At 40.2% G+C, this 13,584-nt stretch overlaps 1 protein-coding gene across 1 annotated transcript in view; it reads left to right on the forward strand.

Moving 5' to 3' along the window:
* The window catches only part of cachd1 (cache domain containing 1), a 102,322-nt gene that overhangs the window by 63,814 nt on the left and 24,924 nt on the right, over positions 1-13,584 (forward strand). The window contains exons 5-11 of the mRNA XM_026146152.1: positions 3,143-3,269; positions 5,744-5,888; positions 5,982-6,195; positions 6,284-6,433; positions 9,174-9,443; positions 10,326-10,475; positions 13,450-13,573. Of these exons, the coding sequence (XP_026001937.1) occupies positions 3,143-3,269; positions 5,744-5,888; positions 5,982-6,195; positions 6,284-6,433; positions 9,174-9,443; positions 10,326-10,475; positions 13,450-13,573 (1,180 nt within the window). The remainder of the gene's footprint in view (positions 1-3,142; positions 3,270-5,743; positions 5,889-5,981; positions 6,196-6,283; positions 6,434-9,173; positions 9,444-10,325; positions 10,476-13,449; positions 13,574-13,584) is intronic.

The raw sequence follows: 13,584 nt of genomic DNA on the forward strand, positions 1-13,584 counted from the left end.
ATATTAAAGTGGGGCTAGAATGAGGATACACTTTGGAGAGTGCCACTGGAAGTGTAATATCTGGATCATAGTAAGTGAGGTCATTTGCTGATAGTCAAGAGTAGTAAGATTGGAGGAAATGGCTTTCATTTAGTTCCAGTTTCTTAGCTTGTCTCAATAGGAAGATCTAAACATTTGTGGCAGAATGGAGTACTGTAGCCTGACAGATGTATACAGAACCCTTCTTCCACTGTCAACACAACTGAGTGGTTCCTGTTTATGTGAAGCCCGGAGAGACGGATGGAGTGGCTGGGCAGGGATGATGTATGATTGGCAAACCTGCTATGTCTCCAAAAAGACGTTCCTCGCAAAGTAAATGTAGCCTGGCGTTGAAGTTTATAATGTTTGACCCTTGGACAGTTTCACAGCAGCTCTCTGATTTATCTGTTTTCTGTAACTTGTTTAAGCGTTAGTTGAACATTTGGCTTGGGGTTTTTTTCCCGTCCCACCCTTAGAGGAGGGAAAACAACTGTGGTTTGTAATGTATCTGGAAGGTTGGAGAAGGTCAAAACAGGTTCTCTTTAGCAGGTGATTAATTTAATGTGATCACAAGCCAAGAACCACATTTTGGGGATCATAGAAACCCAGCTGACATGCAATGGCTGGTAGTTAGCATGTCTGGGAAAGACTGTAGCTATAATTAACAAGTAATTTTAAATCCAATTTGAGGTAATGGAAAAAATCTTACAAATAACAAGAATTAGTCAGCGAAATGGCAAAATGGCTGGTGAGAAAGTAGAGCTGCTAACAAAACCACAATCATTTTTTTTTATTTCTTGCTAAAAAAGTAAACACTCCAGTAAGACTAAAGTCTTTACAAAGAAAAAAAGGATTGTAGTCTTGCGTGGCTAATAAAACCAAAGTAGTTGTTCAAAATGGCCATTTGTGTTACTTACTTCCTTCAGTCTGCTGCCAAATGTAGATGTACACTAGGAGGACTGTTCATTTATAATAGTATTGTTAGTTCCTTTGGCACACTGAGGCTGATTGGATTCACCACGGCTGGTCTGCATTCCTGTATTTTAATCAATCAAAGGCTGTTTTAACAGCTGCATTGTATTATTTTAATGAAGCCTACTTTGATGGTTACGGTCTATTTCTTCTCTGTCTCTGTTTTTTGCCTTGCGAAGGACCCAAAGTTTCTATTTGTGTCTCACTAGCTTCATCCCACCCCCCACCCCACGCCTCATTGTGAAAGGCCGTTTTGTGTTGCAGTCAGTGGAAAGGAAGTTGTTGGCTTTGTGATGGGGTCTCTGTGAAGATACTGTTGACTTTGTGACCCAGTTTAAAAAAAATCACTCTGTTAGTTTTAAGCAAATAGGCTTCAGGCCTCTGCAGAGGTTGTATTTGGCTGTTATTTCTAGAGTCTGTCCAATACTGGAGTTCTCAGGGTTGGTGAGGACATTAAGGAAGTAAAATATTTTGCTAACAATATATCCGCTAACGTATAATAACAGCTAATATTATTTATATGCTCACATAAAATATATAAAATATAAAATAGTATGTGTATCTTTTTACTTCCCCCACCCCCACCCCCCAAAACCTTATAATTATTGTGGGTTAGTAATGATGCAAATAGCCAATTTTAGCATGTTCTTAAAAAAAAAAAAGTATTTTGTATTAATTTCTTCTGATTAAAAATATAATCACAGTTCACACAGTGTTATCACAGTAGGCTGGTGAATAGGTCAGTAGTGCCTCTGAAGCCTTAGCTATGCTTTACAGGCCTGTGAGGCTCCGCTTGGGTCAGGGTGGCATAAATGTTTGCTGTTCGACAGTGAATGCGATTGGAATTGTAGGCGTCCACATGTCTGCCTGACAACGCGGGCTCGTCCTTTGAGAATTTACATTACAATGAATCGAGTACACATGTGCCCAAGAAGTATAAAAGAAGCATAACAGGATTGACTCCTTGAACATTATGACTCCAGCTGTCCCTGTAAGTATAATTGAGTATAATCGTGACTAAAGGGGGCAAATTTAGCTGTTTTTCTATTCAATTCAAATCAGTTTTATTTATACAGCGCCAAATCACAACAACCGTCGCCTCAAGGCGCTTTACATTGTAAGGTACACCCTACAATAACACATACAGAGAAAAACCCGACAATCATATGACCCCCTATGAGCAAGCACTTTGGCGACAGTGACAAGGAAAAACTCCCTTTTAACAGGAAGAAACCTCCGGCAGAACCAGGCTCAGGGAGGGGCGGAGCCATCTGACGTGACCGGTCCCAGGATTCTTGGTTATGTTTAGCAGACTGTATCACATAAGTAGAGTTCTAATTTCAGACAAAAGCCAGAGTTCAAATACAAGAAATTTAACCAGTAGTTTAACAATTTGAAATTGTTCTTCATTAATTTATGCTGGCACAGTTGTGTATGGTATAGCCAGGCCTAAACAGATGTATTTGTCCTTGTCATATGTTAAGATGTAAGCAAGCCTGCCTATTGATCTGTTATGAATTTCTCTGTCTGTTATGTATATATCTAATGAGGCCTGTAATAGAGAGAGAGAGAGAGAGGTAGTGGCGTGCAACAGCGGTTTAGATTATCCAGGGTTGTTCTCTGGAGAGTATTTCCTGTCTACTCTCCCTCCTGTACAGCGCTGGCATTGTTAGATATGTTGTCCTGTGTTGTAGCAGCTGCACATGTCTGTCTCATTGTGTTAAACATGCGAGATACTATAGGTCAAATCAGGTCAGATGTATTTTTAATGCTCAGTTTTTAATGTAGTGCCTGGAAGAGCTATACAGTCTTATGAACTATGGACAGGACAATATGACCAGCAACACTTTATGATCATCGCCATCAGGCGTTGAGGTGTTATTGAAATGTAAAACATCACTGCAATGATGCATGAACATATCATGTAGCATATTTCTTTAGGGCTGATCTCTCATGTAGATGCTTTGTCACTCACTTGCAGTCTCACTCCTGAAATATGTAGTGTTTCTCACAACTTGCACGCCAAATCCAAACAAGAAAAGCTTCCAAGTATGCTGAACTTTCTGACTACATATTTTCCCATTTGCCCCATTCAGCTTTAGTAATGTATTTTTCTTTTTCCTTGTTCTCACTCGCTCTCTCCCTATTGCAGTGTTGGCAGACAACCTGAAGTCCAACCCGGGTATAAAGTGGCAGTACTTCAGCTCGGAGGAGGGCATTTTCACAGTCTTCCCCGCCCACAAGTTCCACTGTAAAGGAAACTACGAGCACCGCAGCAGGTATAGAACAGCCACTGTCGCTTATAACACGTGTTGTTGTACTTCAGCTGTTTTCAATGTAAATAAATAAGATTATAGGTACAACTTGCACTTTGTCAGCAAATGTCACACATAATAATGGAAAAGATTGTTCAAGTGTGATGCTTCGGCAGCTCATTCCTGCCTTCATCTTCCTCACCCTCTTCCACCCCCCTCCCCGCCTTCCGTCCCTCCTCCTCTGCCAGTTGCTGTGGGGTGGCCTAGAGGGCATGTTGATGGCATCCTGCCCTCATACACCCCGACCACACATGCCATTGGTAGGAATGTGGCTCTTGACCACTAAAGCCTACTGGAATTTCACACCTCCAATGTTATGGGGGTTTTTTCTCCTTCTCCCCGCCCCCCACCCCACCCCATTGCTGAAAGCCATCTCTCTCATGCTCCCTTGTGCATTTCGCATTGGCCTCTGTTTTCTTTTTAATATTCCTTTTGAGTTGTTGTTGTTTATTTCTCCCATTGCTGTTCAAGTCAGTGAGTTTGGCGTGCAGCCATGGGAGAAATGACGTTGCTTGGCTTGCTTCAAGTATGAATGAGGCTTTGTGAGTACATCACTCGTGTTAGTGTCGCTTTGTCCAGCAGACCACACACAAAGAGCCACTGACCCCCTACAGTCTGCACCGTTCTGCAGCTCCACCTGCTTATAATACAAGCATAACACATACAGTGATACCTCAAATGACAAGTCTCACCAAATCAATGAGCGGTATGCAGCCGAATCTTCAACATTTGATATACTGTGTTTGTACTATTTTTAATTAAACATTTAGTTCTTTTTTTCTTTCTTTTTCTTTTCTTTTCTTTACTTGACACAGTATCCCAACTTTTTAGGAAACTTAGCTGCAGTAAGCAGTATTTTAAGACCAAACCAATGCTTTCACGCTATGTTGCTTGAGTTGCTTCTGAAAGAAACATGTCATTACTCGACAACAGCCACACACGGTGGTAGTTGTTCTTTAGAGGTGCAATTTTCCATAGCAAATGCTGCAGGTCGTCAGACAACTGTAGCCTCACTTTTCCAAAACAAATTCAGTTGGTGTGTGGAGAGGGGGGGAAGTAAGATGTAAACAATAAATCCTGTTTTGTTTTGTTGAGACTTAGACTCTTAGTCCTTATTCACTGAGTTTAAAAACATGAAGTGTTTTTGTTTTGAGAAGGTTGATGACAGGTCATATTGCTGGATTTCAAAATATTGTCATATTTCTTCAAACCCCAACCACAATCAAGCATTATTAACCAAACATCCTTACTTTTGGATGATTCTTTTTTATATAGCTGCAGGTTGGGTAACACTGTGTAATCCCCTCATCTCCAACCGCTCGCAGAGGATGGCCGCCCCTCCCTGAGCCTGGTTCAGCTGGAGGTTTCTTCCTGTTAAAAGGGAGTTTTTCTTTCCCACTGTTGCCAAAGGGCTTGCTCATAGGGGGTCATGATTGTTGGGCTTTTCTCTGTTTGCTTTGTATTATCGAAGGGTCTTTCCCTTACAATATAGAGTGCTTTGAGGCAACTGTTGTTGTGATTTGGTGCTATATAAATAACAAAATTGAAAATTGAATAATATGGTCCACAACTAACAGTGTGAGTCACCTATATTTAAATAGACTTTCGATGCATTTTATTTTAAATTGCAAATTAATTATATTTACTTACAAATACTTAAAAATATGTACACTAGAGTAAGAGGGTAACGAATCAGGTGTGTGCAAGAAACAAAAAATAATTATACTATAATTAGTTTTCATAATTTGTATGTAATGTATAAGTAATTTCATATAGTACATGAGTAATATAGAATGTTGCCTAAGTTTAGGTATTTTACAGGCAAGGACACAGAAATGATACAAGTACTGTGCAATTTCATCCTAATTTTGAAGGAAAATAAATATTATCCCATTTCACATGTTAATACAATGTGCATTTTGGCTTGCAGGCTGTATTATGGCATTAATTTTTTTAACATCTTCATAAACTATTCATTCTGTGATGTGTATGATGGATGTCTTATTGCATTTCTGCAAAATTACCCAAAAGTAACGTAGTACTTAAAATTACTTGCAGTATCTTTTCCTGTAAAGCACCCAGAGGTTATGCACTATGTAAAATTACTTACACATTACTTACAATTAATTATGTACTGCCTAAATTTACTTACAGTATTATTATTTCTGTGTATCTACCTTTAACTATTTGTAGGTGAATATCATTAAATTGTAATTTTGAATAAAATTCATTGAAATTTCATTTAATTACAGGGGAGTTATGTCACAGTTGCAGACTGTATTATAAAGTGTTACCAACTCTGTAATGACAGCATAGAGTGAAGAAGGTGCCAGACTTCCTCTAAAACTATGAAACTGCTAGGCAACAGAGTATGTTTATAATTTAAAACATATATCTGTCCATATCCCGTTTGTGTATCTGTGTGTGTACCTGCGCAGGCCTGTGTACGTTTCTGCAGTGCGTCCACAGTCTAAACACATTGTGGTTATGATCGACCACGGAGCCTCCATAACTGACACCCAGCTTCAGATCGCCAAGGACTCAGCGCTTGTTATCCTGAATGCCATAGATGAGCATGACAAGGTTTGTGAAAGGGGACGCTTTTCTTCATTATCAGGCATCTGTATTTACATCTCTTATCATTCTTGGTTTGATGGCCCTTTTGCTCCTTCCCAGATCTCCGTACTTTCGGTGGCAGAGACCGTTCGCTCCTGCTCTCTAGACCAGTGTTACAAAAGTCTGCTGTCTCCAGCCACCAGCGAGACGAAAAGGAAGATGAGCACCTTTGTGTCGAACGTCAAGGCGTCTGATGGAGCCACGCAGCATGCAGCTGGCTTCGAGAAGGCCTTCCAGCTGCTTCGAAACACCACCAGTCACAACAAACAGAGCAGTAAGTCTCAGATAAGAAGACACTAATGTAGATTTAGCATGTTTTCATCACTGAGTTTGATAGTAGCAAACGTGCGTTTGTGTATCAGCCACAGACATGGTGATCATTTACCTGTCATCTGGCGTCACGTCTCGAGAATCATCGGAGCTGGTGAAGAGAGCCACGCTCAGTGTGGTCCGGCAGGAGAACCGGCACCTCAACAACTCTGTCATGATCCTCACGTACGCTCTCATGAATGGTGGGTGAAAACTTTATTATTTTTCACCTGAATGTTTACATTTAATTTAGTCAGGTTTTCTGTTATAAGGAACTATTCGACACAGTTAATGAAATTCAGTTTTTCTATTTACCGTACTTCTGGACGTGTATTTTTTTTCTCTACACTTCTTGATCTGGTGCTTCATTCCTTTTGGCTCTGCTGGGACTGAAGGTTAGAGAGGTGCTTTTAAAACCTCAAAGGCTTTTTGTTTTCTGTGTTTGTGCCTGCCTGTGCAGTAAGTACGCTTCCTTTTCCTCTAAATTTGTCCTTGTCCTTCCATCTGCCTCCTAATTCCCGTCTCCCTCTGCATCACACGTACACCCGTGTCTGCTGCGCTTGCTTTAGTCCACCATTAATACAAATTATTTTTGCATCGAGAAATGGAAATGAGGTACATCTAAGAGCAGAGAGAGTGAGACTTCAAAGAGCGTGCTGCTCACTCTCTGTGTGACTGACAGAGGACCTTGGCTCTTTAAAGGGAGATGATGAAAAGGATGCAGAAATCTATCCTCCTCTGAGTTTATTAGCATTGCATATTCAGAAAAAACATTTGTATTGTTGCTGATGCTGCTGCACACAGCTGAAAGGCCTGCTGTGGGAGTCTGATTCCCTGCATCCCCTGCCAAATGTGAAGTGCTGATTGTTCAAGGAGATCAGCAGTCTCCTGTGTTTGTCTCTGTTGTCCACCTCTGTTACCAAAACAATGTCTGATACTCTGACCAAAACACTGTCTTGTCAGCTAGAATATGGTTTCGAATCTCCACTGGACATGTTGATGCTATCTAACAGTTGCACTATTTAAAAATAAACCACTCGCCATATTTTCTGATCGGGGGGAGGGGAAGTAAACCTTAGTCATGCAAAACAGAGAATACACTTCTTTTTCTTCTTTACTAACCAACTAATACACTGATATATGAGATATTTTTAGCCATTACCTGATTTTAGACCCACAAGTGAGTTCACAGTACAGTACCATGCAAGTCTTGAGTCACCCCTCATTTGTTTGTTTTGCTGTGAAAACCAGTTCATTGACACGTGCAAACATACATGAAAATACATCATATAATCATTTATTATTGTTCTATTCCTGAGAAGTACTCTTCAGGAGAAGTTCTCCAGGCTTTTTGAAGGGCATTTATTGCTCTTTGGAGTCTGGCGAGGCCAACCCATGACTGATTACTGATATTACTATTACTGGTTCCATTCTTTTTTTTCTTTTTTTTTTCTATCCCAGTATGCTTTTATTGCTGTTATGGATCATTGTCATACTAAAAAAATGAAGCCATTCCCATTCAGATGCTTTCCATATGATATGACAGTTCTTGAGTTGTAGTCAGGAGTCACTTTGCTCTTCAAAAGTATTATTTTATGCTTGTCAAAATGTGGTATCTTTGGCATTTAAAAAAAACAAAACAAGGGAATCTGGCCTGGAAACCTACTGGAACTATTGGTCAAGATAACTTTCAAAGGATTATTACAAGAAACCAAGCTATAAAGAAATGGGAACTGAGGGGGACATTACTGTTGCACATTAGTGTTGATTTCACAGAATTATCTTGCAGTAAACTCAATTTCTTCTAATATTAGGCTGTTTAAAGGTACTCTTGGTAGTGGTAGAAACATAAAGGAGCATTGATTTTGCAAGTTGGTATATGGTGCACATCTACCATTTCATTTTTTTTTTCTCGTGCAGGCCTGTGTCAGATTGAATGAAAAAGCTTGTTAATGTCAGGTCATAGCAGTCACACCAAACAGAGGAGGTGAAAAGAATGATGGATTGCAAACATTTTTCCCTCACAGGTTAAAGTGAACAGATACAAGTGGATAAAAAATCCACTCTGGTTGAAACTGCCACCCGTGGCTGCATTGGCTCCCTTGTCAGGCCCAGTGTAATGATCACAGGAGCAGAGCCCTGGCATTAAAAAGGAATTCTGCTGTAATCCATTCAGCGATTGGATACTTGCTCTATCCTTCCCAATAGGTTGTCAGATGCCAAATGTTCCATGTCACAGCTGTCAGGGCCAGCCACAGTTATTCGTCCTCGTCTAAATGACCTTATGAGGCTTGGAAAGATGGTCTGAAGTGTGCATTAAGGTCTCAATTGTATATTTTCTTTAAAGCGATGAGGGATTCGTTTATGTCACAATCTCTGAGCTTGACAGATGACAGCTGGGCTTGGCAGATGCATGGGACTGTACAGGTAAAAGCTTATAGAGATCACGATGCAGGATCACAAGTTGGGGCTCGCTGGTGATGGCAAATCAGTTTGAAATTTTGATGGCAGTGTTAGTTATGATCCAGATGACGCAAGCTCATTGCTGATGACCAGAAGATTCATTGCGCTAAAAATTGAACTTGAAATTGTTTTGAATTAACTGACCGTTTGGTGGAAAGGATGTGACTTCTTCTCCTACTCCTTCAAGGAATTGTCTTGTTGCTCGTAGGGACATGAAGAAGAGTGGGTTGCCTTTTTATAATAGGAATTTGAGTCATGCACTCTTTAGTGAAGAACTATTTACTCTTTTTAGCTCCGCTTCAACCACTCCCTGCTCTTTTGATTTGCACAATTACCCTGTCCAACAGTCCTGTAGCCAAACCATCTGCTATGGATTTGTTCCTAATATCCCTGCTTGATTAAATCAAACAAATTCCGTCATCGAGTCTACTCTTTTTTTTTTTTTACGCTCATATTCTACACCGCTCCCTCCTCTTGCAGAGGGAATTACAGGCCTGAAGGAGCTGGCCTTCCTGAGGGACCTCGCCGAGCAGAACTCATTGAAGTACGGCGTTGACCGAACATCTGACCGAGACCGCTCGTCTGGGTCAGCAGGAGCTTCAGTAATGCCGGTGGTGAAGGGCAGCATGATGGTGCTGAACCAACTGAGCAACCTGGAAACGACAGTGGGGCGTTTTTACATCAATCTGCCCAATCGCATGATTGACCTGGCTCGCTTCAGCCTACCCTACACCGACCCGATGGGAGATGGTGAGTAGTGTGGCCCGAACTGCACCAAAGGAAACTTCATACTGAACTGATGCTGAACCACAACTGGCAGCCATTGCTTTGTCAACCCTCATGGTAGTGGTAAATAAGTAAATAAGGCAAAAAAAGGAACACGTCATTATATGGGCACACACTATTGCAACAAAATTAATATGACAGTGCAGTGAGTAAATATAATTAAAAGATAAATGCATTGTGCGGATTATTACAAAATCCCTGCATTGTGATACCATACTTATCACGAGGAAGTAATATCATGTTGAGTTACTCTAATTCCTGATTAGCTTTGAAATCCTCACATTTAGGTCAGTTGAGACCTTTTTGACGGCATCAACACCACATTTAATCTTTTATTAGCCTCAACTTCTCAAAATGTAAAACAGTCCAGCCACCACTTTAATCACACTCTAGATTTTGTTCTGTCATATGGCATATTTAAATGTGCAATAATGGATTAAAAAGCAGTGGGTAAAAAATGCAAATGCAGTAGATGTCTTTCTGTAAGTGCTATAACTAAGTTTAAGTTGTTATCCAATTCAGTGCCGTGTGCCAATACAGTGCCGAGCAGCTAGCTAAACTCTACAGACGTTGATCATCTTGTATTATTGTACGCTCTGTATTATTTAATGTTATTTACTATATAAAGTACAATGTAAAGCGCCTTGAGGCAGCTGTGATTTGACACACTATATAAATGATAAGTGGACTGGTTCTTATACAGAGCTTTTCTGCTCTCCTGGAGGACTTTATAGGTGCTTTAAACAACACGCCTCATTCACCTATTTACACCCATTCATAAAAGCGCTTAGTGTGGCAAGCTTAAACCTGAAGTGAACCTTACATAGTTGCCTGTACTTTCCACAGGGTTTATTATGACTGTGAGCCGGCCGTGTTATTTTGGTAACCAGCTCCTGGGAGTGGTTGGGGTGGATGTGAACTTGGCGTACATCTTGGAGGATGTTACATACTATCAAGACTCGCTCGCGTCATACACCTTCCTTATTGACAACAAAGGTGAGTCACACAGAGGTGGTAATCAGCTTAGTGCAAACCTTTTCATCAGAAACCAGTCTCTTTCTGTCACTCTCTCACTCACTCACTCACTCACTCACTCACACACACACACACACACACACACACACACACACACACACACACACACACACACACACACACACGTCTTTTCATGATCGCAGAAGAATCGGCAGGATTACCTACAGCCAGACTTTTTTGTTGTGGTCCGCCTCAAATCTCTTCTCGACTCGTTTTCTCTTCGTGTGCAGTAATAACAGTTTTCCCAGGTAGTGCTAAACGCAGCGGAGCAAATCCAAGTGTCACATTGCCACTTTTGCTTGGCCTCGCCTGCACAGCAAATATCAATCAGGAAACTAGTCAGTTTTTTAAATAAGCACACTTTGTTGTTTATTTGCTTCTAAATGGAATTACACTTCATTTTGTGTCTCAGCTTCCTCCACAGGCATTACGCTTTATTAGGCTAGCTGGCGTCTTGTAGGTAGCACTGGCATTCCTTTGGCATTTCACTTTGTCGAACCATGCCTCAGTGGATTGCCACGCCACATTACAAATAGCGCTCATGTCCGGTCTTGGTTTGTCTTGGCCTTGGCTGAGGGGGTTCTGACTCAATTACTGGTGCTGTGAAATGGCTAGGTTGTGCTCTGTGGGCCTGGACAGAAATGACATTTAACAGTCACCGTTTTGCTAGATGGCAAAATGGCATTAGAAGTGATACCTTTTACTTACACCAAGGAATATTTGATGAAGAGTTTGTCTTCCTGACAAGCTGAAAACATGAAGAATAAAAATCAGGCTTTAGAAAAATTTGTTTTTAATATGTTTTAAATATGTTGGTGGCAATAAATAAATAACATGAATATGCCCAAGTACAACTGAATTTAACCTAAACTCTTAACCTATAGAAGTGGGTGTGGAGGCACTTTTATTAGAAATAAAAATAGCTTAAGTGTTGTTTTTTGTGTGGTTTTTTTGTTTGTTTTTTTGCTTCAGGAGCTTAAAAAGAGTGAGTCGTAGGCAGAGTAATAATTCGAGAGAGCTGAGGGAAAGCATGTGAACATGTTCAGCATATTTCTTACTATTACTATTAATTAGCTAGCAATAATTAGCTTTTTGGCAGTTCTGGGAATTGAGTGCTTTTCAGTGAGTCTCTTTTTTGCCCCCCTCATCTAAAATGTCTGTTATTGTAATAAATATGCCATCAAATTACAAGTTATTACTGTGCCGTGGTTATTAGTGCTCCAACTCTGTAAACGCTGACAAATGAGTCCCATTAAAGTTATTAGCTGGCATTCAAATCATCTGCTGCCAATTAGAGTTTAGGTAAATACGTTTAAAGTAAACATGCAGCTGACAAAAAGCTCCAGGAGTACAGAGCTGAAAACAGATTAGTACATTTAAAATATTGCTACACGTTCTCATATGGGAGAATGTGTTTACCAGTATACAAGTCTGCTTCTAAAATGGATTTAATAGAAGTGCGTATATACTGTATGCACTGTAGTTGTCGCAGTGCACAATTGTGAATCTTAAAATTACGCACTGCACTCTCTTTCAGTAAATATACAATACTCACAAACACAAAACTCCAAGATTTTGTTTTTTTAGGCCTTTCGCACCAGCACATATAAAACGGCTTATTGTCTCTCCCAGAATGATTACAGCTTCTTAAGAGCCGTTTATCACAGTACCACAAAGTACTGTTTGCCACTAGGGCAATTTTCAAGGCTAGATGCTGTAATTTTGCACAAGGGAAATTTAAGATGTTGGTAAAGGCTGTGCTTCAAGTTTTAAAGTGTGACAAGTAACTAAAGACGTCTCCTTCTCCTAACCAGCAGAAATGATCCTTTCCTAACTTTAAAGTCTTGGATTGTTCCTCTATTAAGCCTCGGAGGAGGTGGCCTTACTATAGTTTACTTGATATCATAATTTATTTATTCAGAGTGTATTTACTTTATAAATGGAAACAAGTTTCCAGATTCACCTGGAATCCCAAACTGTAGCATTTTTACTGGTTTATAAATATCAGGGGCACAGGCGAGGACTTCAGTCTTCCTGGCATTTAATAGCCTTTTATAAATCATGTTTCCCTCATGCATTGACAGCTAAATACCAGTGTTAATGTTGACAGCAAACTTTTGACTAAAATGTCATTTAGTTTAGTCATAATTTAGACATCAAAATTCTTTTAATTCTAGTTGAGGTTTGACGTGTTTTTACCTGTGAAAGTTGTACCACACGGTTTGCAAAGCATCTTATTTTCCTTGACATCAAATGCAAAATGTGTCCATATGTGGACTTTTCTCTTTCTCTCAAGCGTTCACATTTTGTCACATTTTCATGAGAAACTGGGAGCATGGGAGTGTCCCCTTCACCCAGTCCGTTTGTCAGCATCTGATTAAATTATGTGCGTCTGACCTTGCTGCAGAAAGAGATAACTTCTGATTGGATCGCATCCAAACCTGTCCTGCCTCTTTACACAGCTTAATTAATTCTGATTGGATCTCGTCGCTCCAGAACATTTTCATCTAGATTTTATTCCTTGAAGACCGTGTCAGTCCATTGCGTCATCGTTTTTGTGCTCGTGCATGAGTTTTTATTTAGCTGTCGTCTTGTTTTCATCAGGAGAAAATTGGTTGTTGACGACATCTGTGATAAAAATTATTAGTCAAGGAAATTAACATAGCTACTTCCAGGAAGGCCGCATCTTTAGAATCAACCCTGGTTTGATCCCTGCTGTAAAGTCTAAGCATCCATTGTTTTGTGAAATGGAAAGAAAATCTAGGCTATGATTTGCACATTAATTTGGCAAAAAGTATGACTTAACGCTGAGTAATAACAGTATCGTTACTAACGCTGCAGTATTTATTTCTAATTATATATTCAGATCCTGCTTTACTGTGTTGGTCTGTGCTTTTGTGTAATGTAACTGCAAACTGGTTGTTTAATTTCTCAGGCTACACCCTCATGCACCCCTCTCTGACACGGCCCTACCTGATGACAGAGCCTCCTCTGCACACAGATATTATCCATTATGAGAACATCCCAGGGTTCCCTGCCGTCCGGCAGAACATCCTCAGGTAAGAAAGGA

The sequence above is a fragment of the Astatotilapia calliptera genome, chromosome 17 (assembly GCF_900246225.1).
Source record: "Astatotilapia calliptera chromosome 17, fAstCal1.2, whole genome shotgun sequence".
NCBI classification, from domain to species: Eukaryota; Metazoa; Chordata; class Actinopteri; order Cichliformes; family Cichlidae; genus Astatotilapia; species Astatotilapia calliptera.